Source organism: Eptatretus burgeri, chromosome 17 (assembly GCF_056783735.1).
Source record: "Eptatretus burgeri isolate ZD-2024b chromosome 17, Ebu_testis_v1, whole genome shotgun sequence".
Classification (NCBI taxonomy): Eukaryota; Metazoa; Chordata; class Myxini; order Myxiniformes; family Myxinidae; genus Eptatretus; species Eptatretus burgeri.
In genome coordinates, this window is record NC_140977.1 from 23,378,234 (window position 1) to 23,401,009 (window position 22,776).

Consider the following 22,776-nt stretch of genomic DNA (forward strand, 5'->3'; position numbering starts at 1 on the left):
AATTTTCTCTCTTTGGTTTTGTGTTCCAGTAACTCAAACTTTTTTCCATTTTTCCTCACTCTCTTCATTCCTTTTCTTGCACATCTCATCCCTTTCCCTGCTCATCTCATCATACTTCAACCTTGCTTCTTCTTTCAATTGTTCCTTATCTTCCCGTTCTCTTTTTACCTTCTCTTCTAGGCTTTTTCTGTTCCGTTTGCCTCTTCCTACCTCTCGCTCCAGATGTTCCTCTACTCTTTTTATTGCCAAATCGTGTCTCCATTTTTGCTCTTCGAGCTCGGCCTTCCATTGTCTCTCCCATTGTTTCCGAAGCCCGCCAATGTCCGCCTTCCTCGCCTGCCATGCCCACGTGGTTTGAAACGGTTGTTGAGAGCGCTCGCCTCGTGTCGTGCCGTTAATTGCGCCAAAAATAGCCGCTCGCTCCGTGCTGCGCTGAGGTGCGATCGTGCCGCCATTATGCGACTCCGTTTGCCGGCAAAGTCCGTGCTCAGTATATGGGGTTGAGCTCCCCCATTGATTAAAATTACAACAAGTACCGTCCCGGGCCATGGATTCTACATGACAACACATATCTAATCCACCCAGCACCCGCTCACCTTGAAACTCCATCTTATCCCGTGGAATAATAATTTTTAAATTGCTCGAATTTGGGGAACACGGAGGGTCGCTTCACTCACCCCTGATCCGGTTCCGTGAATTTAGTTGGAGACCAAGGTGGATTCGAATCCCACTCCTGACACCAGTGTGAGGAATTCTGGCCCGCCTGGCATGCGATCGGCCGCGCAACTCCAATCGCAACCGCGTCGCCCACCGGACGGACAATTCAGTCGTGACCCTCCTGGAACTACCGCCAGGAACCAGTCACGGGTAGGGATTTAACCTCACCACGATCGTGCCAATTGCCCACCCGCGCAGGATAGGGTTGCTCGCCAAATTCGACCTACCGAAGTACCTGCGCGAGTAGTCGACCGGGCGATCGTACCTCACCGCAGGTCGGCCTAGGACACGAACCACTAAAGCGGTCCGTTCCGTGCTACAGTGATAACCGAGCGGTGTTATCGCCGACCTCGACGGATCAGATTCTCTTCTTCAAAACCCACTACTAATTTATTCCGCGATTCAAGATGGCACTTTCAATGGGGAATGAGACGAAGAACGGGATACATTTCACACAAGGACATTTATTACAAAGCACATATTGCACACACAACACAAGCAAGGAATCGTGCAATATACAAGAAAAGCGTTACCACCGAATACGAGCAATGTACAGTCACTTACACAGGTCTAACTTATAGGGACACGGTGCCACAGCAGTCATACAAAAGCAAAAGAAATGGAAAGAAAAGACCCCCTCACAGACAAGGGGGTCAGGCTGGACCACTTGGGTCTTTATGACACGGGACCTGGGAGACCGACCGGGTCCCGCGAGACCGTAGCAGGTTACCTGCCCCCTCGAGGGGCGACGGTCGGCGAGCCCTCTCCGGCACTCTCCTCTCGTGCGCGCCTCGACCCTGGACCACTGCTCGCAACCCTCACGACTTGGCACCCAGAGGGAGAGACGAGCCTTCGACGATCCAGAGCCCGACGAGTCCAAACTCGACGATCCAGAGCCCGAAGAGTCCAAACACGACGTCCCAGGCAGGAGAGAGGAATAATCCAACGCGATGATCCAGGCAGGAAAGAGAGGAGGAATCCAACGCGATGATCCAGGCAGGAGAGAGGAGGAATCCAACGCGATGATCCAGGCAGGAGAGAGCTCAAACACGATGTCCACCAAGAGAGCGAGCCCACACGCGGTCCGCCCTATATAGCGTGGGGCTCCTCCCCTTCGCTCCACCCCCTTTGCTCCACCCCTTTTTGGCTCCGCCTCTCCTCTAGCCCTTTCGAGAAGCTCCTCGAAAAGGGGCGTTTCCTCCTCATGGCCACCTCAAACCCCGTCTCCACCAATCGCCAGCGAGCTCTCGCAACCTCTCCCATCAGCCCCGGCGCCGCAAAAAGGCGGGAAAACTCGCGCGCCGTTGTAGGTCTTTCACGGGGCCTTCGTTTGAAGTCTTCGGACGGTCCAAAATAACAATAGAACAGAAAAACGGTAATCTCAGAGTCGCAGCCCGATGAATTGCACAATTTCCCTTTAAACAACGGTGGGGAACTATCTGCACATAAACTTAGCGTCATAACTATGTAAGGACCCTTTATGGTGTATTGCGAATTTCCACAGCCATAACAATATATATATATATATATATATATATATATATATATATATATATATATATATATATATATATATATATATATATATATTTTAAACATAAAGACCTTCAAAAAATCTTCTTCCCCAAAACGGCTGAACAGATCGAAGCAAAAATTGAGGTATTACTGCCTATCCATGAGGAACAAAAACTTCTCCACATATGATGGTCACATGGTTTGGCAACAGTTTTTTTTTTTTTTTTTTTTTTTTTGAAGATTAAACCTTTAAAAACCTTCTTCACCAGAACGGCTTGACAGATCGAGGGTAAAGTTCACCCACATGGTTCCCCAAGCCTTGGGGATACGAGTTGTTCACAAATAATTAATAGGTCACATTGTCTGGCAGCCTTGTTTGATTGAACGAAAATCTTAAAACATTTTCTTGAACCGCTTCATCAATCAACGTGAAACTTCACAATTATGATCTAGTAGTCATGGAGGAATATATGTTTTAAATTTTAGCCTGATCAGACGAACTTGTCTGGCAGCAAGAGTTATTTAATGTTTTGGAACTGGGTTCAGGGATTTAAATTACACTTGGTGCTCATATGTATAATGATGTAATAATGTGGGCGGAGGCATATCTGTTGACGTCGTGACATCGAAGAGTGCTGTTCGAGTTTCCATTGAAACGATGCACTGACATTTGTGGATTCAACATTCGCGGAATTTTTCAGGAATGCATCTCCCTGCAAATGTTGGGGTCTGACAGGACTGAACTGTGATTTCAAAATTTAAGTTTACAAAATTAAGTTTATAAATTATAACAATATAATTTTGTTATATTGTAAGTTTATGACTTGTAAGATAAAAAAGATCAAAGGAGAACGTGCGAGCGATTTGAGAAGAAGAGTTTCAGGGGCATCCGGAATGAAAAAAAAGAGCTGTTTGTTCGTGTTTCCTTTGGTGCAGACGTTCTAAGCTTTGCAGGAATCTTGTTCTCTGTCAGCGCTCTGAGAGGCGCTTCAAAAATCGCAGCGGCGCTTGGGAAAGCAGATGAATGCACTCGAAGCTGACCCCAAATATTTTTTTCATGAGTACCAAATCATTTATGCTGGTACTCATTGGAGAACCTAATAATAAAACAATTCGTCGACCGAGAATTAACAGGGTCCAACTACACTTTTTTTAAAGTTTGAGAAAAATGAAATCAAAAATTCAAAGTGGAATTGCCACTATCTCATAACATTTTATTTTCATATCGTGTGCTACATAACAGGTACATATAAAGGTTACATAAAATAATCTTACTTAGTTTCCTCTGTTGCCCTTCTACATGGACTTCTTCTAAATTTGAATGAAATGTCAGATAGACCCTGTTAATTCTCGGTCGACGAATTGTGTGAACCTGACTATATTCTTGTGCATTTGGCTATTGCGCAATCACATGCCTGCGGCACATGCCTACTTTAGGTAGATTTAGCATGCGGCCAACAATGTGAAGCATGTACATCGCAAGCTTGCAGTCCTGCTTCGATATTGAAGTTCCATATTGTTGTAGCAAGCCAGTGCACGGTCAAGTAGTGGGAATTACACCCCACCTCTCATAAGTATGCATTGTATTTGTATCGAAGATTTTGACATGTTACCATTGGCACTGTGCCACCGCTTATTTCGAAACCTGGTTGTGCAGGACCAGATGGGCATTGGAAGCTGCGTGAGTTCTTTTTCTGACTTTAGCATAGAGATTGTTAAATTTCCCTAATATGTGAAGCCAAACTTTTATTAATGTAACTAAACTCTGTTGGCCTAATGATTAGACAGAGTTTCCATTCTGGGAGGTTGGTAGTTTGATTTTTGACACCAGCCGGTCATACCAAAGGCTTTAAAAATGGTACGTGTTGCTTGAAGCTCAGCCTTTAAAGGTAGAGTGTGGACAAGCCCAATCATTTGGCTCCCCTGAGTGGGTAGGAGGAACTTCTTCCTTAGTTGCCCTGCTCAGTGCAGAGAGAAAAATACATCGTAAAGATTGTGTCCCTGGTACCCAGAATGCTTTGGGAATTAACGTGACTTTCCCCAAACTCATTGGCTGTGCTTGTCTGAAATTAAGTCTGGTGTTTTCTTGTATTGGTGAAACTCCTTGCGCATATTAAGAAATCCATATTTTTTTTGTAACGACCCAGACGGAGGTTTCTATATGTTCTTCGTCAGTAAAGCTTGTCGCAGTTATCGGGAATTGAGGTGCTATTCCGATATGCTGATTCGTTTCTTAACCCATTCCATCCGGATATGGTGCAATGCTAAGACATCATGACCCTGCTTCTGTGAATTGCTCCCATGATCGTTTTTTTTTATGAGGTACAGTATGTTTGTAAAAGTTAGCCGGGTAGAAAAGCTCGCAAGCGCATTACTGTGATCAGATGTTCAGGTAAGAGAACGTTTGTCTGTCTCTTGGAAAATATGGAAATGGCGTCCATTGTTAGAATCCCCCCCCCTCCCCACCCCCATCACCATTCCCTCTGACGTGAACTTCACTGAAAATACCGGAGTGTCGTCTTTTCATTGTACGAAGTCGACGTCATTCTGCTGCACAAAAATTCAAAACCTGACTGTTAGTCGCGATGAAGTTTGTGACCACATCAATATGAGACCAATTAATCTTCGGAACCTTTACACAGGAGGAGGCCATGTGGCCCAACATGTCTGTACTGCATCACAACCACAATAAATAAATCCATTGGGCTCTCAATTCTGTTTCATCGGGGGGGGGGGGTGGGTGGGGAGGAGTACTGGCGATTAGAAAAGTTTAGCAGGCACAGGGACTCGTGTTACAAATGCAGATAAAATCAATGTTTTAAAACTCATTTGTTCATTACGACTTGCAACTTTCCCTCATATGCGGCATGGTGTGTGTTTACTGACCGCTGCTGGAGGGGGTACTTGGAATTGTTAATTTCGTTGATCACTTTGTCGAGAATGTTGCCAATTTGCCAATTTTAACCTCCCCTGTGGATTTGCCATTAAAGCTGTGCTGAAATCGTTTCTCACGTGCTAAATCTGAAATGTTTCTGATATGCTACAGGGGTGCAAATTAACGGCCGCCCGGTCGCCAATGGCGCCTAACTTTTGTGCTGGGCGGGTACACAATACTGCCTTACCTGCCCGGCTGGTGAATCACCAGTGATTCCTGAAATTTTGTACAATTTGTACTAGTTTTCTCAACTAGAACTACTGTTTTTGTCCGCAGAAATCCGTAGAAATCACCCGTAATTCTGCGGCGGCCATTTTGTCTGTTTTCATCTCGTTCCAAATCACGCGTGATTGCGCGAGATTTGATGGTTTGGACGCATTTTCTCATGCCCAGGTTGGTTAAATGAGTGAATTTGGGTGAATGAGTGAGTTTGATGGATGAGGTTAGGTGAATGAGTGAGTTTGATGGGTGAGGTTGGGTTAATGAGTGAGTTTGATGGGTGAGGTTGGGTTAATGAATGAGTTTGATGGGTGAGGTTGGGTTAATGAATGAGTTTGATGGGTGAGGTTGGGTTAATGAATGAGTTTGATGGGTGAGGTTCGGTGGATGAGTGAGTTTATATGTGATGTTGGGTGGATGAGTAGTACCCCCACCATTGTCCATCACCCACAACCCCTCCATCGTCCATCAGCCACAACCACCCCCACAACCACCCCATCACCCACAAAAATTCCCCCTCCCCAGCACTACTCACAATCCCCCTGCCCCCCCCCCCATCACCCACAACCTCCTCCTCCCTGCATCATCCCCCCCACCCCCACCCCACTCATCAAACTCACTCATCCATCCATCCAACTCACTCATCCACCCAACCTCCTCCATTAAACTCGCTCATCCAACCAACCTCACTCATCAAACTCACTCATCCAATCAACCTCATCCATCAAACTCACTCATCCAACAACCTCACTCATCAAGCTCACTCATCCAACTAACCTCATCCAACTAACCTCATCCAACCAACCTCACTCATCAACCTCACTCATCAACCTCACTCATCAACCTCACTCATCAACCTCACTCATCAACCTCACTCATCAACCTCACTCATCAACCTCACTCATCAAACTCACTCATCAAACTCACTCATGTGAGTATATTAAAAGTGTTTGATATCAAATTTTTGACTTTTGTCTATTTTATCGGGCCGGTAGAAATTCTGCTGTGCCGGTAACTTTTTCTAGTCACCGGCCCTGCTGGCCGGTGGATAAAAATGTTAATTTGCACCCCTGTGATAACAGTTTATTATAAGAAGGCACGTGACGACGGAAACAGAGAATCACTGGACAAAAGATAGACGGGCGGAGAAATAAATAAATAAAGTGCACTCACGATCCGATATAACGAAAACCCACTTGATACAGGCAATGTAATCTAATCAAAATGGCCACAAGCACACAACGGAATGTGTCATGCGAGGTCTTTTGAGCAGATATAATGGCGTTCACGACTCCAGTATCTGCCAAGTAAAGAAATGTGCAGAAAACACATTGGGGAGTAGTGAATGCTCTGGTTTACACGAGAGCAGGGTGAGCCGCTCCATTACATGACCATGAGGTTAAAGGTGTACTGAATGCTATGGTTTACACTAGAGTGAGAGTGATTCCAGTAAACAGCTCCATTACATGATGCTTGTCACCTCCCCCCTCCCCCCTTCCCCCTTTTTTAAACATCCATCCATCCATCCATCGGGACCATACACTGTTCAGAGCGTTGGTGCTGCCTAAGCAGTTTCCTTGGCTATTGGGCACAATCCTGGACGGGTCGCCACTCCGACAGCTTGTACTCATTTTGCCGACCTCGGAAGGATGACAGGCAGAGTCAACCCCGTCCGGTATTAATTCAACAGCTGAATGGGATTTGAACTGAGGATCCTGGGATCCCAAGCCCACCGCTCTAACCTTCAGCTAACACCAGGCATTTTTAAAACACTTGTATTAAAAGTCCTGCAAAGATACTGGTATTCACTGTTCATTTATTTTGTGATTTAAATAAAAAAGAATGCTGCACCAACTAACTGGGGGGGGGGGGGAGAAAAATAAAAAAATACTTTCCAGCAATGGATGTACAGGTGAAATAAAAAATAATTCTTCCCTTAATATCGCTTTCAATTGCATTGTATTGTTGTTTTGTTACAATATGGACAGGATCACCCCCAAAGTGCATATTTTGACAAATTTTTCATAGTTTTCTGGGGATGCCGAGTAAGGAGTCGTTTTGCTCATTACTTTCCTTTTTTCAAAACTGCAGTTTCACCCATGCTCGTGTATTTGTCTTCATCTGTGTACGTCATGTGTTACAGCTCTTCCATCAGCCTTGGACCCTGTAGAAAAACTCAAAAGAAAATGAGGAAATATAAATTGATGTGAAGGTATCGATGGAGATGCCAACCTTCCTGTGCGGCCGGGTACATTTGATCTCAGTTTAAGGTCACAAGAAATATTATAGTCCATATTGGAGTGCATGAGATAGACAAAATAGAGGGACAACAGCAAATGCTTTCAACTGTAGTTGTGATCTTAACAGGGCACATGACCTTTGACCTGTTGTTTAACCCAAAATGGAATCGATTAATCTTTGTATTACAGTCCAAGTTTCGTTGAAATCCCAACAGTCACAAGTTATTGTGGTAACAAATTGATTTTCAATGAAAGAGCACATTCAGTTTGATTTTTGATCTTTTGAACCAAAATGTAATCTGTCCAACTGTCCATTACAGTCTCTACTTGTGCCAAGTTTTGGTTGAAATACCTTCAGTGGTTCACAAGTTACTATGGTAACAAAAATCCAATGACTTTTGGATTCACGGATGGATGGACAATCCAAAAATGTCATGCCTCTGGCTTTCGGCTGCAGAGGCATAAAAATGTTCAAGGCAAGCATCGTTAAAAATCTCAGAACCTATTGCTTTTCATGGTGTAAACTTTCAACGTTGGAACAAGTTTATACTACTTTTTGTTTTCGTCACCCAAATATGCTGCGCTTCTGGTTTATTTGTGTGTGTTCAGATGATTACCAAGCCAACAGCGTCGGTGGATGTCCATGAGATCGAGTTGTCCAAGGATGATTTTGAGAAGAAAGAAGACAATAGAAAGGCAATATACACTGGATATATCTCCTCTCGGAAGGTATGATTCTGCACTTTATCCCTTTCCCAAATGCACCACTACGAGGGTTGTTCACAATGTTTGAGGATCGAGCTGCACGCAATAGTCCAAGACATGCCAGCCAAAATAGTCCAATAGCCAGCCTCTTAATTTTCATGATGGTATCTGTTGACTTCAATGCACTTGCTCCATTTGCCCTTCTTAATATTGTTACGGTTCGCGGTTTGAGTACGGACGAAGTCCACGGGATGGTTGTCTGACCCGCTACTTGCCCTCTAACCCCACAGCCACTAGGCCCTGGTTAACTATGCAGCTTGACGGCTTGTTAAGCAACAGCGGACTCCAGTTGGGACAATTAGGTCTTACAAAGTCCTCCCCCCTCTGATATTGGTGACCTCATGACCTTAACTTGGAACCGCGCCCTCAACATGCACCCGAATACTTATTCCGGCTGAGCTGAACCGTTAGTGTAGCGTTGGCTAATCACAGAGCCAATCGGTGGGGCAAAAAGTTCTCTTCTATTATATTTTCACAGAGCCAAAACGCAAGCAAGAAAGAGAAGACAAAAGACACAGAAGAGCACACTTTATCCCTAAGCACTTCTGTTTTCACCTTGTAGAATCTTTCTTGGACAACAGATATGGCGCCATCATTCATTCTCGGAAGGAGACAAGAAAAATGATGAGAAAGAAGCAGAGTGATTTATGGGGACGACTACTCCCTTGCTTCACACAACCAGGCGAGGCTTTGTCAGTCCAAATATTCGGTTTGGGGAAGGGTGGGGATAAATTATTGGGAGGATATGTGTAGGAGTGTCGAGAGTGCAGCATCGTGATAGCGTAGGCTTCGAGGAAAGCTGTGAGGTGCGAACAATATCATGTCCCCAGAAGGTAATCGTTGATGGCTCTCTTAGGAAAGCTGATTGCCTTTTGTGCATCCAAAGTAGACGCTTGAGTGGTTAGTAGGGAAAGCAAGGAAAAAAAAAGTGTGAATGTATGTGCAGCTGGAGTACTGAGTACTCTCAGCGTCACAGTGCCCTCGCCTCATGCTCCCCTCATCCAGCGGAGGACATTGGACCCAGCGAAGTTCATTCTGGCGGGCGATCTCCCTGAGCAGACAGGCAGTCTTCTGGTCGAGTCCCGAATGCACACAATAGCCTCCAACTGAGCCGTGTGCCAATCGAGCAAAGTTCACGCAAGCATCCTTTGATCCAGTGCGGCTTTTCCCACTGGTGCACGTCTGACGGTGAGGATCCGGCGAGGGGTGGTGGAAAAACCCTGCGTCATGTTTAGACGGCAACGTGCACCCCCGGCCACACCGCTCGTGCGCCCAAGTTACTTGAATGATTCCTCCGTACTGTGTACGTGAGAAGCATTTTCTCATTTGACAAATGTGAAAGTGCAGGGAAGGAAGAATGGGGGAAGGTTATTTGATCGTTCCAAAGGATTAATAGTTTCCAACAGCGAGGGATTCATTAGCATGTACGGTCATTTGAAAGAGGTTTGTAGTGACTTGGAGACCAAGGAATACGGGATGGACAGATTGATGAACTGCTGGTTCGAATGTGAATAATATGGAATGCAGTTTGGAATGGTGAGTAGATTGACACAGACTGTACCGAACGAGGAGAATAAACTGACTGTGGGGTTGAAGGAAAGATCGATAAGGTGAAAGAGGGGTTGTTGAATTTAGGTTTTGTGAAGCAGATTGTTGGTGGATTGAGGAGATTAAAAGTGGCAAATAGGGAGGCATCACACCGGGTACACAGACTGTTCTCACAATGCATTTCCCCCAAATCCCCTGCACAAATGGACCAGGATCTAACCACACAAACTAAACAAATAACTGTCTGGTGAATTCTGACATGTTCATGGATGTTCTCCTCACAGGTCCATTTCCACAACATTAACAATATCAATGCCAGGAAAATGTCAGTCTTTAGCTCACCTGGAACGGTTATGGGAGTTCCAGGGAGCTTATGGGATGGCAGTCTTAAGGGGTCTACCGGTGGTTGGGGGGGGGGGTTGCTTCCAAGAATATATATTTGCTTTGTTCTCCAAAGCCACGCACTCAATTTTGATGAAACTTGACCACAGCCTTCATCACCCGTGATGTACCAAAGTTTGTTCATGCTGTTTAATGAAATCGGGGTTTGATAGAGTTTTTCCGGGTGGGGGATGGGGGAGGGTTGCCTCCCAAAATAGGTATTTGCTCATCTCAGAAACGACACGCATGATTTTGTTGAAAGTTGACCACAGCCTTCACCCGTGATGTACCAAAGTTTGATCATGGCATTAAAAATAAATCCATAGGTATTTACCTTCTCCGTCACTTTTTTTTTGGGTGTGGGGGGGGGGTGTTGAACCACGCCTTACAGTCATTCCCTGGATTTGTTGTCCATGCCGCTACCAGTTGAGCGCCCATGAGTAATTGCCCCTATTTTTTCATATTATTCCTTCAGCCACATCTCGATTGCTTCAGTCGTTTCCTCAACGTCGGCAGATCTGAAGCAGATTATAGCAAGAGAAAAAGCTGCTTTGAGAACTTCAAAGTTCTGTGGATATTTTTGGCAAACTTAATGTTGTGACCTTCCCTGATGAATGCCTTGACCTCCACAGCAGTTTGTAGGTCGGTTGTATTTGTCTGCCTGGTTGTCGAGGGATTTCCATTCACCTTGAAATCAGCTGCCCGTTTGGGCTACTGTGGAATATGAGGGCACACCTTTGCCCTGCACATCCACAGTGTTCTTCTATTTATTTGGAGCTGAAATTTATGATGCCTTGTTACTCGATATTTTATAAAGTTCCATAATTGTATGATGGAGCAAACTTAAGTTCCGGGGAGTGTCCGTCCATCTGTCCGTAAGCACTTGTGACTTCTTCTCCGAAACTGCTGATGGGATTGTGACCAAACTTGGCTAAAATTTGATATGGTATGATGCAACTCAAGTTTGTTCATGGCATTAAGAATCTTGGGGCATCAAATCAGCCAAGCTGATGTCCAGTTAATGCTTTGAAGAGGCACTTTCTTTTTTGTTTTTTATTTCCCACACATTATAATCTCACCTGGACTTTAGTCAGGTGAGCTTATGTGATCAAGCAGTGTCCATCGGTGAGTGAGTGAGTCAGTCAGTCAGTCAATCTGTAAACACTTCAGTCATTATCACTTGAACCAAACATGATTTTGATGAAACTTGGCCACAAGCTTCATGTTTGATAATGAACGAAGGTGTATTGACTGCATCAAAATCTGATCATTATGGGGGTGTTCTGACCCACGCGCCCCCCCCCTCCAAAAAAGAAAAATGGATTTGCTTTCTTTTCTGAAACAACACACAATTTCAATAAAACTTGACCACAACCTTCATCATCCGTGATGTACCAAAGTTTGTTCAGGACATTAAAAAATTGGGGCCATAACAATGGTTCATTAGTACATTTTGCTGGTTCCGACTTCCTCCTCGGTGTCATTATTCTACCAGGTGAGCTCCCAGGGGCATTTCCCCGATTTTTATTGAGTGTGACAAAGCAGCATGAGGTGGGAGTTGCTTTGTCACTCGTGTACCAGCATTTGGCCATCGTGGCCAGGACAGCAAATGAAAGATTTTGCGAGATTGTTCAATCTGACTTGGACACCATTAATGATTATTAAATGTTGGCACAAGCACTGAAATGCATTCCTGTTTTAAATCTCCCATTTAAATATGCACTACGTGGCCAAAAGTATGCTGACACCCCTTCCAATTAGTGGATTCGGCTATTCCAGCCACACCCATTGCTGACATAAATATGCTGACAGTGTATAAAATCGAGCACACAGCCCAGCTATATAAAATAAAGCACACAGGCAGTATAATGGGCCGTACTGAAGAGCTCAGTGACTTTCAACGTGGAACCGTTATAGGATTCCACCTTTTCCAACAAGTCAGTTAGTCAAATTTCTGCCCTGTCGGAGCTGCCCCGGTCAACTGTAAGTGCTGTTATTGTGAAGTGGAAACGTCTTGGAGCAACAACAGCTCAGCCGCAAAGTAGTAGGCCACACAAGCTCACAGAACGGGACCGCCGTGTGCTGAAACGCGTAGTGCGGAAAAAAAAGTATCTGTCGGTTGCAACACTCACTACCGAGTTCCAAACTGCCTCTGGAAGCAAAGTCAGCACAAACACTTTGTCGAGAGCTTCATATAATAGCTCTCTATGGCTTAGCAGCCGCACACAAGCCTAAGATCACCATGTGCAATGCCAAGCGTCGGCTGGAGTGGTGTAAAGCTTGCCGCCATTGTACTCTGGAGCAGTGGAAACGCATTCTCTCGAGTGATGAATCACGCTTCACCATCTGACAGTCTGATTGACGAATCTGTGTTCGGCGTATGCCAAGAGAACGCGACCTGCCCGAATCCATCGTGCCAACTGTAAAGTTTTTGGTGGAGGAGGAATAATGGTCTCGGGCTGTTTTTCATGGTTCGGGCTCGGTCCCTTAGTTCCAGTGAAGGGAAATCTTAACGCTACAGCATACGTTGACATTCGAGACTATTCTGTGCTTCCAACTTTGTGCCAACAGTTTGGGGAAGGCCCTTTCCTGTTTCAGCGTGACAATGCCCCCGTGCACAAAGCAAGGTCCATGCAGAAAGTTTGTCAAGATAAGTGTGGAAGAACTTGACCGGCCTGCATGGAGCCCTGACCTCAACCCCATCGAACACCTTTGGCATGAATTGGAATGCCGACTGCGAGCCAGACCTAATCGCCCAACATCAGTGCCCGACCTCACTAATGCTCTTGTGGCTGAATGGAAGCAAATCCCTGCAGAAATGTTCCAACATCTAGTGGAAAGCCTTCCCAGAAGAGTGGAGGCTGTTGTAGCAACAAGGGGGGGGGGGACAAACTCCATATTGATGCCCATGATTTCGGAATGAGATGTTGGACGAGCAGGTGTCCACATACTTTTGGCCATGTAGTGCATTCGTCAAAAAGTGGTTTTCTGAGCAACTTTTGTTGAATCGAGCATTGATACATTGCAGCCATGGAATCTACATGATGTGGAAATGTAATTATAAATATGTTTTGAAGTATTGTGTTTGGATGATAAATGAAGCGTAAAGGAAGGAATGAGTTTAAATGCTACAAATTGTTGATCTTGGACTCATTCCACATTGTTTGCATAATACATAACATGCCACTGTCAGACCCTTTTATTTTATTTTATTTGGCAGCCAGGTGATTCTTCCCTTGTGGGGAATGAGAGTGCTCTTCAGACTCTAATTGCTGAGGAACCTGCCCGTACGAGCTTTACTGCCGTTGTCGTGACAATGCTGAGGCCTAATCATGCCAACTACCTCAAGAACTCCTTTGACCAGTGGACACGGCAGCTTGCGTAAGCTCCTGATAACAACATGGTTCTCAATACTGTAACCCTTTGTCCTGATATGGGTATTTTTTTATTCAAGTAATAGTCAGATTGAGTAAGTCTCAGTTTGTAAAACATGAGTGGAATCTCCCTTTTAAAACTGGTTATTACCTCCACCACCGAATGTGGACGGAGGTTATGTTTCCACTTCTGCTACCGCCACCATATCTCTGTCTGTCTGTCTGTGAACAGGATATCTCAAAAAGTTGTGGACAGATTCAGTTGAAATTTTGTGGAGAGGTTGGGTGTGTAACAGTGAATAAATGATTCTGTTTTTGTGAAGATCCGGATCCGGATACAAGAATTTAAGTGATTCTTCACCATTTGGGATGGGGCAAAAACCGATATGCTGTCATACCCTGATATTCGCAGACCCTGCATATTTGCTCTTCATAAAATGACCTGCTTCTACATTTGTGGCTCGGTTCTTTGGGTATTCACAGGTTTTTTTTTTTTGGAGGCGTATTCGTGTTTTTTTTTTTGCACTTTTCCCTTAGCGTGTTCTCAGTTTTTTTTAATTTTTGTTTGTTTTCAAGTTTTGTATATATATGTTTTGTATATGTTTTCAAGGTGTATTTGCGGTTCTTCATGCGATTTTAATCCCACCCCCTTAGGAACCACGAACCTATCCCCCTTTTTCCCATTGAAACAATGCCCCGACATTCGCGGCATTTTTCAGGAACGTCTCCTCTGCGTCTGTCAGGGTCCAACAATGTGGTACGATGTCTCAAATAGTTATGTATTGATTCGGACGAAACTTGGTGGACAGGTTGGGTGTGTGACGAAGACTAATTGATTCGATTTTGGTGAAGATCCAAATCCGGATCCGGATAAGAATTTGTTTTTATTTTTTTCACAAGTGATTTGTCACCATTGAGAAATGGGGCCAAAACGATGTATAGCATGATGTTTCAAAAAGTTCTGGATGGGTTATGACAAAACGAAGTGGATGAGTTGAGTCAGTGATGAGAGCAAGCCGATTTAGATATTAGTTCAGGTCCAGATCCAGATCCAGCCCAGCAGTGGGATACAAAACGTAAATGGTTTGGCCTGGCAGATGGAAGCTTAATGTTTAATGCAAGCTTAACATTTACACTTGACGAGCTATGCGATATTCATTTAATTTCTTTTTACCACACTAATGTGTTTGCTCACATCTCCCGTTTCAATCTGATTGGTGAAGGCCATAATGGTCGGGATGGACTTTGTAATTTCCCAAGGTGGGGAATTAACATGTGTTTCTAAAGCATAATCATTGGGAATGTGAACTTGCCTCCTCAAAAGCAGGCATGGTTCATTTCGGAAGACATTACAATAATTGGGATAAATTTATTTGGAAAAGAGCTGAAAACCAATTTCTGAGAATGCACGTATGTACCACCGTGCCCATTAGGGTTACGTTCCTTGAAAACCTTGCGGATACAGAATTTGCTAAATGTTTAAGAACAATCATCATCATCTTTAACAGCCACAGTTATTCCCAAGTTCTTATGGGGTTGGCTGGGGGAAGCTTGGCCAAAGTACTTTGTGAACCGGCTGGCCAGGCCTGATGTTCGACTAGGGTTAGGGCAGGAATTTGGAATTTGTTCATGGTGCCGGCGATAGCTTGGCTACTCTGTGCGAAGGACACCGTGTGGTCTTCAACATGCACCAACTAATGTCGGCAGACGGGACTCCCTGTTAACATCCATCCGAGGTATGGCACAATTTGATGAATCGCCGTGCATGATTTGTGGTTTGGGAACCAAACACTGTACTGTATTGTATTGTATTGTATAGTATCAACATCTATGCAGCTCTTCTTCATGCCCCTGGTGTCGGTGTTTGGAGTGGTGTGAGGGTGACGCTGGGGTAGGATGATGGGGGATCTCAAACCCATGAATACATGGGTGGTGAATGTGGCGTATCGGTGTACATTTACCAATTTGCAGATGAGCAGAACTCGCAGATATGGAGAGTTGCCTGTCTAGAGATCAAACGCGTGATGATTTACATCCTGCATAATGTTCTCGAGCAGATAACACGTGGGGCTAAAACGGCACTCTGTCAGCGCATACCTCCGCCAGGCTCAACAGTATGTTTTGTATCCCATTGATGGGCCCGATCTGGACCCTGACCTGAACCAAAATGGAATCGGCTTGTTCTTGTCACCAAACCGACTCATCCACCAAGTTTTATCACAACTCATCCACAGCGTTTTGAGATCTCTTAATATACAGTATATAGTTTTTGATCCCATCTCTCAATGGTGAAGAATTGTTTTAATTATTGTATCCGTATCCGCATTCGGCTCTTCACCGAAATTGAATTGATTCCTCACCGTCACACACCCAACCTGTCCACCAAGTTTCGTCTGAATCAATACATAACCTTTTGAGGTATCCTGTTCACAAACACACAGACAGTGGTGAAAACATAAGCTCCGTCCACCTTTGGTATCGGAGGTAAAAAGGCATAGCTTCCGTGCTGTGTGCTGGTAGAATCCTGAGGGAGATGTCAGGGATCATGCGTGAACATGTTCAGTTGATTCGCTGATTTTAATGCCCCATTTTGAAGTGAAAGGGGAGTGAGAGCTGGCAATGTTGTTGTTTGACTTGTAATGAACTGACATTTTCATGAGAGCTCTTCTTTTGATCAGTGTTTATTGGAATGAAAGTCGGGTGAAGTTTGCTTTGTGGATGTGAGTAAATGAAAAAGATGCTGTCCGTTCTTTATTTATTTATTTATTTTCCACTTGAGTTTTCTGGGTCCACATACTGCAGATATAATGTAATATGGGTTCCCTTGCAAGCTACTTCAATGCAGGAGGAGTCCATCAGGGCTTCGTAATGGTTGCCCACCTTTTTAAATGCTGAGCTTCAAGAAAGGAAGCAGCATGCATCATTTTTAAAGTTTTTGGTATGATTTGAACCACCAACCTCCCAGATTCTGAGTGGACGCTCTAACCATGACACCACAGAGTTCTGGTTAACTGAGAAATAGGTCGAATGAGAAATCATCCAATCGGTGTAGATAATTAATCAATGATCTATGCTCAGTGCACTTATTTTTTTATTTTTATTTTTTTTAAAAGTCGTCGAATTGATTATCTTTATGTTGTTTTTGCTTGTCTTTTTATTATTATTATTATTATTATTATTATTATTATTATTACTATTTTTTTTTTTTAATGTTGGATGTTCCCCTCACTTCATTTTTGCAGACATATCTACCATTATTACTTGCACGGTCCCCATGGTAATAATCTGAAAAATGTGTCGACCGACACCATAAGAAACATAAATATCAAGGTAAGCACTTTCTTCCAGCATTTGTCATACAGTAGTACCTCTACTTACGAATTTAATTCGTTCTGGGAGTAGTTTCGTAACCTGAAACCTTCGTAAGTAGAGACGCCTTTTGAATGTAAATGCGCTAATCCGTTCCAAGCCCTGCAAAATTCGGACATTTTTTTAAATAAATCATAAAAATGCATCAGAACATGAAACAAATACATGTTAAAATTAGATTACCGCACAATAAACATAAAACGAGAGGCACATAATGTAAAAAACAAAGAATAAAGGAAATAATAAAAATTCATTTCCCTTTTAACTGCTGTTCTCGTTACTTTTTGGCCTCTGTTTACTGGTCCTTATCAGCTGTGTTTTTTGCCTCGCGTTTCGTGAAGAATTGATCCAATGAAGTCTGCTTTTGCCGGCTTTTAACAATCCGTCGGAAATGCGCGAGGCAGACATCGTCATAGTGCGCGATAGCCCGACTTGTGAACACTTTTTCCGGGTGATTCTTTTCAACAAATTCCGAGACTTCATGGAATTTTCCTAAAATGTCTTTGATTTGGGCTGATGGAATAATGGGTGCCTCCTCCTCCTCCTCCTCGTCCTCTTTGAACTCCACCTGCACCGCGGTGTGTTGCATCACCTCCAATTCCTGCAGCTCCTTTGTCGAAAGCTCCTCGTTGTGCTCCTGAATCAGCTCGTTGATGTCCTCGTCATCCACCTCAAGACCCATGCCCTTTCCCAGCGAAATAATTTCGCCATGGCGAAGAACAGAGTGAAGTCCAGTCCTCCTTTTAAACTTCTCGAACCACCCACGCGATGCCTTAAACTCCTGGTGTAGTCCTTGCGCCGAATTTCCCTCGCCTGTATCCTCCTTCACGAGGTCAGTGAAGATGGCGGTTGCCTTTGCGCAAATTATGGCCTCTGTCACTGTGTCACCAGCGATCTCTTTCTCCTTTATCCACACAAGTAGCAACCTCTCCATCTCATCGTTCACTGCCGACCTCCTCTTGGAAATGACAGAGAGGCCTTTGGAAGGAGCCGTAGCTTTTAGGGCTTCCTTTTGTTTTATTATCGTGCCGATCGTAGATATATTACGGCCATATTATTTTGCGAGATCAATCAAACGCAACCCCTTTTCATACCTTTCTATTATCTCTTGCTTTGTTTGTATGGCCAGAAAAACTTTCTTCTTCTTCTTTTCTCCTTGTCCACTTTTCTTCATTGCTTTCTTGGGGTCCATTGTGAATAAAAGTTACTGTAATCCACACGCGTACTGTACTGTAACACTGTCCGAGCACTTCGTAGCGGGACCATAGACTGTATACAGTATAACTATATTTACAGAGCGGGACGGGGACACGAAGAGCATGCTGGGATACACGCATACGCAAAGAGTTGCCAGGCAGATTTTGGGCGATAGCCAATGGCAGAGCAGCTACAAGTTTGTTTACGTTCGGGAAACTCTGGGAGCAGCGAAAAGCAGCGCGTACTGTACTGTATTTTTGACTTCGTATCCTGAAACGCCTTCGTAACTAGAGGCAATATTTTCCCGTTCAGGCGCTTCGTAACCTGAAACATTCGTATGTAGAGACATTCGTAAGTAGAGGTACCACTGTATTTTACTTTTATTTATTTATTTATTTTTTTCTTTTGCCCTGCCGTCTTGGAGGGTAGTTCTCAGTTGACGTGGCCTTTTTGACTTTTTGTTAAACCTCAAGGTATTTTTCTGTTGCAGATGCACAATTTTCCGATTGATTGTGGTAGTGACGATGCCATTTGCATACATATCTTTGGGACGGGCATACACATATTTCAGGACAGGTATTTTGATTGAAACATCATGCCAGCATGTTTTTTTTTTATTTGACTGGTCCAAAGAGATGAAAATCTCAAATTACCAAGTCGAGACGAGACGGAGGATGACTTCGAACTTCCCAGCTAATCTCCATTGGAGTAGCCAAATGCTTTGAGTCTTGATAAAGTAAAGGTCCTTGGGTATGCACTTTGCACTGACATTGTATATGAATTGAGAAAGAACAAATGGAATATTTCTACACTTCCAACATTGACATCCAATTATTTTGCCATTTAAAAAAATTATTTTATTTTGCCATTTTTGGGGGGGGATGGTGTCGAGGCTCATGCAGGAGAGAACACAGAATGCATCGCAATGTAGCATAACAAAAAGAAAGAGAGGAATTGTGAGGGGGGGAGGAGAAGAAGGGAGAGGGGGCTGGTGACACACCAACAGCAGAGTAGAGGGACAAAACAGACTTGGAGAAATAAGGGACTTGAGGAAGAATGAGAGAAAGGGGTGGTGGAGAGGGGGGGGGTGCATAAACAAGTTTTGAAAACTTGGAAGGAGGTGGGCTTGAGGAGGGTTAATGGGCGTAGACTGCTAGTACTCCATAAAGGTGTGGTAGTTTTTGTTGATCACGTGGACCCATCATCATTTGGACTTTAAAGATGTTTCAATGTCAACTTTATGCTATCTCAAATTTTCACGATCAACCATCTGTCCATGCAAGTCTTCTCCATTCCTCCTTTTTTGTTGTTTATTTGCTTAAATTTTTCTTTCAGGTGAGGTTGTTGAAGCAAAAGCAGGAGAAGGAGTTGAATCTGTGTGATGTCTCGAATGACATGCAATCGCTGTACATATCCACCGCAGTGGATACGTTTGAGTTCCATGTGCAGCTGGATGCCAATGCTGTGGTTGAGGGCTTGATCCGTTATCACCCCTTCCTCTATGACCGTGAAAGCTACCCAATGGATCCGAGCATGACTGCTCGTAAGTTCTTCCCTCCGACCTGTTTCTTCATTGCTGTTATTGGTGGATCTTTCTTACTTGTATGCATTTTTACAGTCTTTCATCACTGTGCTTCTGAAAAGGTTTTCCCTTAAGGTTTGCTGCCATAATTCGTTTTAGTTGCATAATTTTGATAATCGGTTTGTTGCCCTTTACCCTCTCTTTGTACGTTCTTCCATGAGCCTAGATTTTGTAGAATTGTTTGCGATCTCAATCGATTCATTGATTTTTTTTTGTCTGCCAACACCATGGTAATAACAGCGCTTCACAGCGCCCTTGACCTAATCGTCGGAAGAAACCTGTTCTCCATGAAGTTTTTCCTTAAGTTTTGGGAAGAGACAAAAATCTGACGGAGCCAAGTTGAGGCTAGTGATACTTTGTGGTGGTACTCTACTGAATGTCTCTTACTCTCAATATGGTAATGGTACACCCATGTTTCATCTCTAGTCATCTCCTCTCCTCTCCTGGTGTTGGCTTCACGGTTATGGTGGCTGGCTTAAGATCTTAATCTCTCGAGTTTGAGCCCTGTCATGCCGTTAAATAACACCAGGTTTGTTGACTCAGCCTGTCGTCCTTCCGATGTCAGCAGAAATGACTACCAGCTTCCTTGAAACGGGGCATTGCATCAGCGACACAGCTGAGCTCCCAGCAATTATGCAACCAGCAGCCACAGGCTGCATGTGAAATGATGATCTCCAGTCATCCCAACTCTCATCTCCAGCATTGATGGTGTTGTGCTGCCCTCTTTTAAATCGACTGATTCTGGCACGAGATGAAGTGAGACATCTAGTGTCGGAATCATGTGTGTGCTCGCACCTCGGGGCAGGAAGAACTCGTGTGCGGACTGCACTTTTGTTTCATTCGAATATTTTTGCTTGTTTAGGAGACAATACTTTTTAACGCACCTTCGTAGTTTGTCTCGTGACATTGAATTTTCTAATCACAAGGGGAATTGTCAAATAATTGGCTTTGCACCCATCAATTGGGAGTTCATCTGAATGAGTAAAATCAGTTATAAACACCTATGTCAAGTTAATCTTTTTTTTTTTGGCCAAAACCTGTTCAAAGGTACCTTACCAAATCTCAATCAGCCTTATGGAACTTGACACTTTAATTACGTCTCGTTATGCAATATTAGCACAATCTTTGTGACGTCTATCCCACATCTTTGCTTAAAAAAAAAAAATTACTCGAGCCCTTTTTGAAGTACCTCTTGGTCTTTAACAAAGTTTCCAAAGTCAAATTAGTTGCGATCGGCAGCGCAATGTGATGAATATCTCTACAACCTTTTGAGATACTTTCACAGATATTGCTGCAGAGCCATACGTTGGGCCCTTCCTACGTCAAGTATAGATCGATGTGAGAAGTACAAGCTGTTGATTTTCATGAAAAAAAAAAAAAAATATATATATATATATATATATATATATATATATATATATATATATATATATTGTTGCGAATCTGGAAGCCATGAGCATACAGACATTCAGGTTCCTTTAGCTCAGTTATCTCGTTAAGTATGTGTTTCATAGATAGCTTCCTCTCCCTGGTCTCATGGGTGAATAAGTGTGAATGCGCTGCGATTTGTAATTGGAATACCCAATCTCCCGCAACAACGACAACAACGCCATCTTCACGTCCATCCTGACGCCCGTCCTGACGCCATGACGCTCGCGGCATTCTTCGTGCATGCCAGCCAGCAGGCGCGTGCATGGGCGGAGTCTAGCGTAGGCATGGCGTCCCTCCTTAGCCAATCGGCAGGGAGCGGGCGTCTTCCGCGCTCCGCCTCCGACCCGGCACGTCGCCATTAAGCACGCGGTCTGAGTGGAAGCGGTCGGCGGAGTCACAAACGCCCCCGCTGGAGACTCCGCCCAGAGAGATGGGGGCACCACGCCCACTGCGCGCCTGTCCAATCGGGGGGCGGATAGGGAGTCGCACGGGGTTTCCCATCCAATGGGAAGGCGAGTGGGGAGAAAAAAGAAGCGGTCGTTGCATGGGAGGAGCGCTCTTTCAATTGACCCTGTCCTGGCTCCTGAGCTTTTCCCGTCGTCGCTGGAGGCTCCGCCTGACTGGTTCGACGACGCCACCCGGAGTCCCAAGAGAAGGGGACGTCCAGCCGCACGTTCGCAGCCAGGTAGCTTGTCGTCCCTGGCTCACAGCCGGACTGTCCTCCTCGGCTGGAGAGCCACAACAAAGATCCTCAGGGTCCAATCATTCTGTCTGGTTGTGCGTGTGTCTGTTTGTGGCGCCAGTCTGGCAAGTAGTGCAATTGTTGTGCCGTGCTGAATACTGTTTCTCTTGCCTTTCTCATAATCGGTTTAAATCTTCCCGAGCGTGCTCCCTATTTCCCCCTGCCTGTTGTAAATAAATATCCTGTTGTTAAATGTGCTCAGCTCGTCGTGTCATTCCCCCATTGACCGAGCGTGTTGTGGGAAATTAGCAGCCATTGCCGGAGTAACGGGATAATCGAGCCGACAGAACTCGGTGATTAAAACCGCTCGGGATCGCTCGCGGAACGAGCTTGGTAAGCAGCTTGTTTCCGTACGAATTCCATCGAGGGTGAAATTCCCCGGTAGTTAGACCACGTGGGTATTTAGGTAAATTGAAGTTGGCAATCGACCCTACCCCACGTGGTCTACCCATTGGCGGATTTCGGTCCAAAATAACAAGGACCCGTCGACCCGGACTTTTCCGGGCCGGCGATCTGACATTCCGGGCGATTGAGCCGGGCCGACTCGCGGCTCCGTCTGGCAGTCGTGTCACGGCCGACGTCACGGCGGCGAAACTATAACAATATATATATATATATATATATATATATATATATATATATATATATATATATATATATATATATATATATATATATATATATATATATATATATATATATATATATATATATATATATATATATATATATATATATATATATATATATATATCAGGCAT

The 22,776-nt window shown here is 44.3% G+C and overlaps 1 protein-coding gene across 2 annotated transcripts in view; it reads left to right on the top strand.

Moving 5' to 3' along the window:
- The window catches only part of SMCHD1 (structural maintenance of chromosomes flexible hinge domain containing 1), a 209,871-nt gene that overhangs the window by 23,103 nt on the left and 163,992 nt on the right, over nucleotides 1-22,776 (top strand). For both annotated transcript variants that reach the window (XM_085861237.1, XM_085861236.1), the window contains 4 exons: nucleotides 8,236-8,355; nucleotides 13,541-13,701; nucleotides 16,937-17,024; nucleotides 19,596-19,803. In XM_085861237.1, the coding sequence (XP_085717363.1) occupies nucleotides 8,236-8,355; nucleotides 13,541-13,701; nucleotides 16,937-17,024; nucleotides 19,596-19,803 (577 nt within the window). The remainder of the gene's footprint in view (nucleotides 1-8,235; nucleotides 8,356-13,540; nucleotides 13,702-16,936; nucleotides 17,025-19,595; nucleotides 19,804-22,776) is intronic.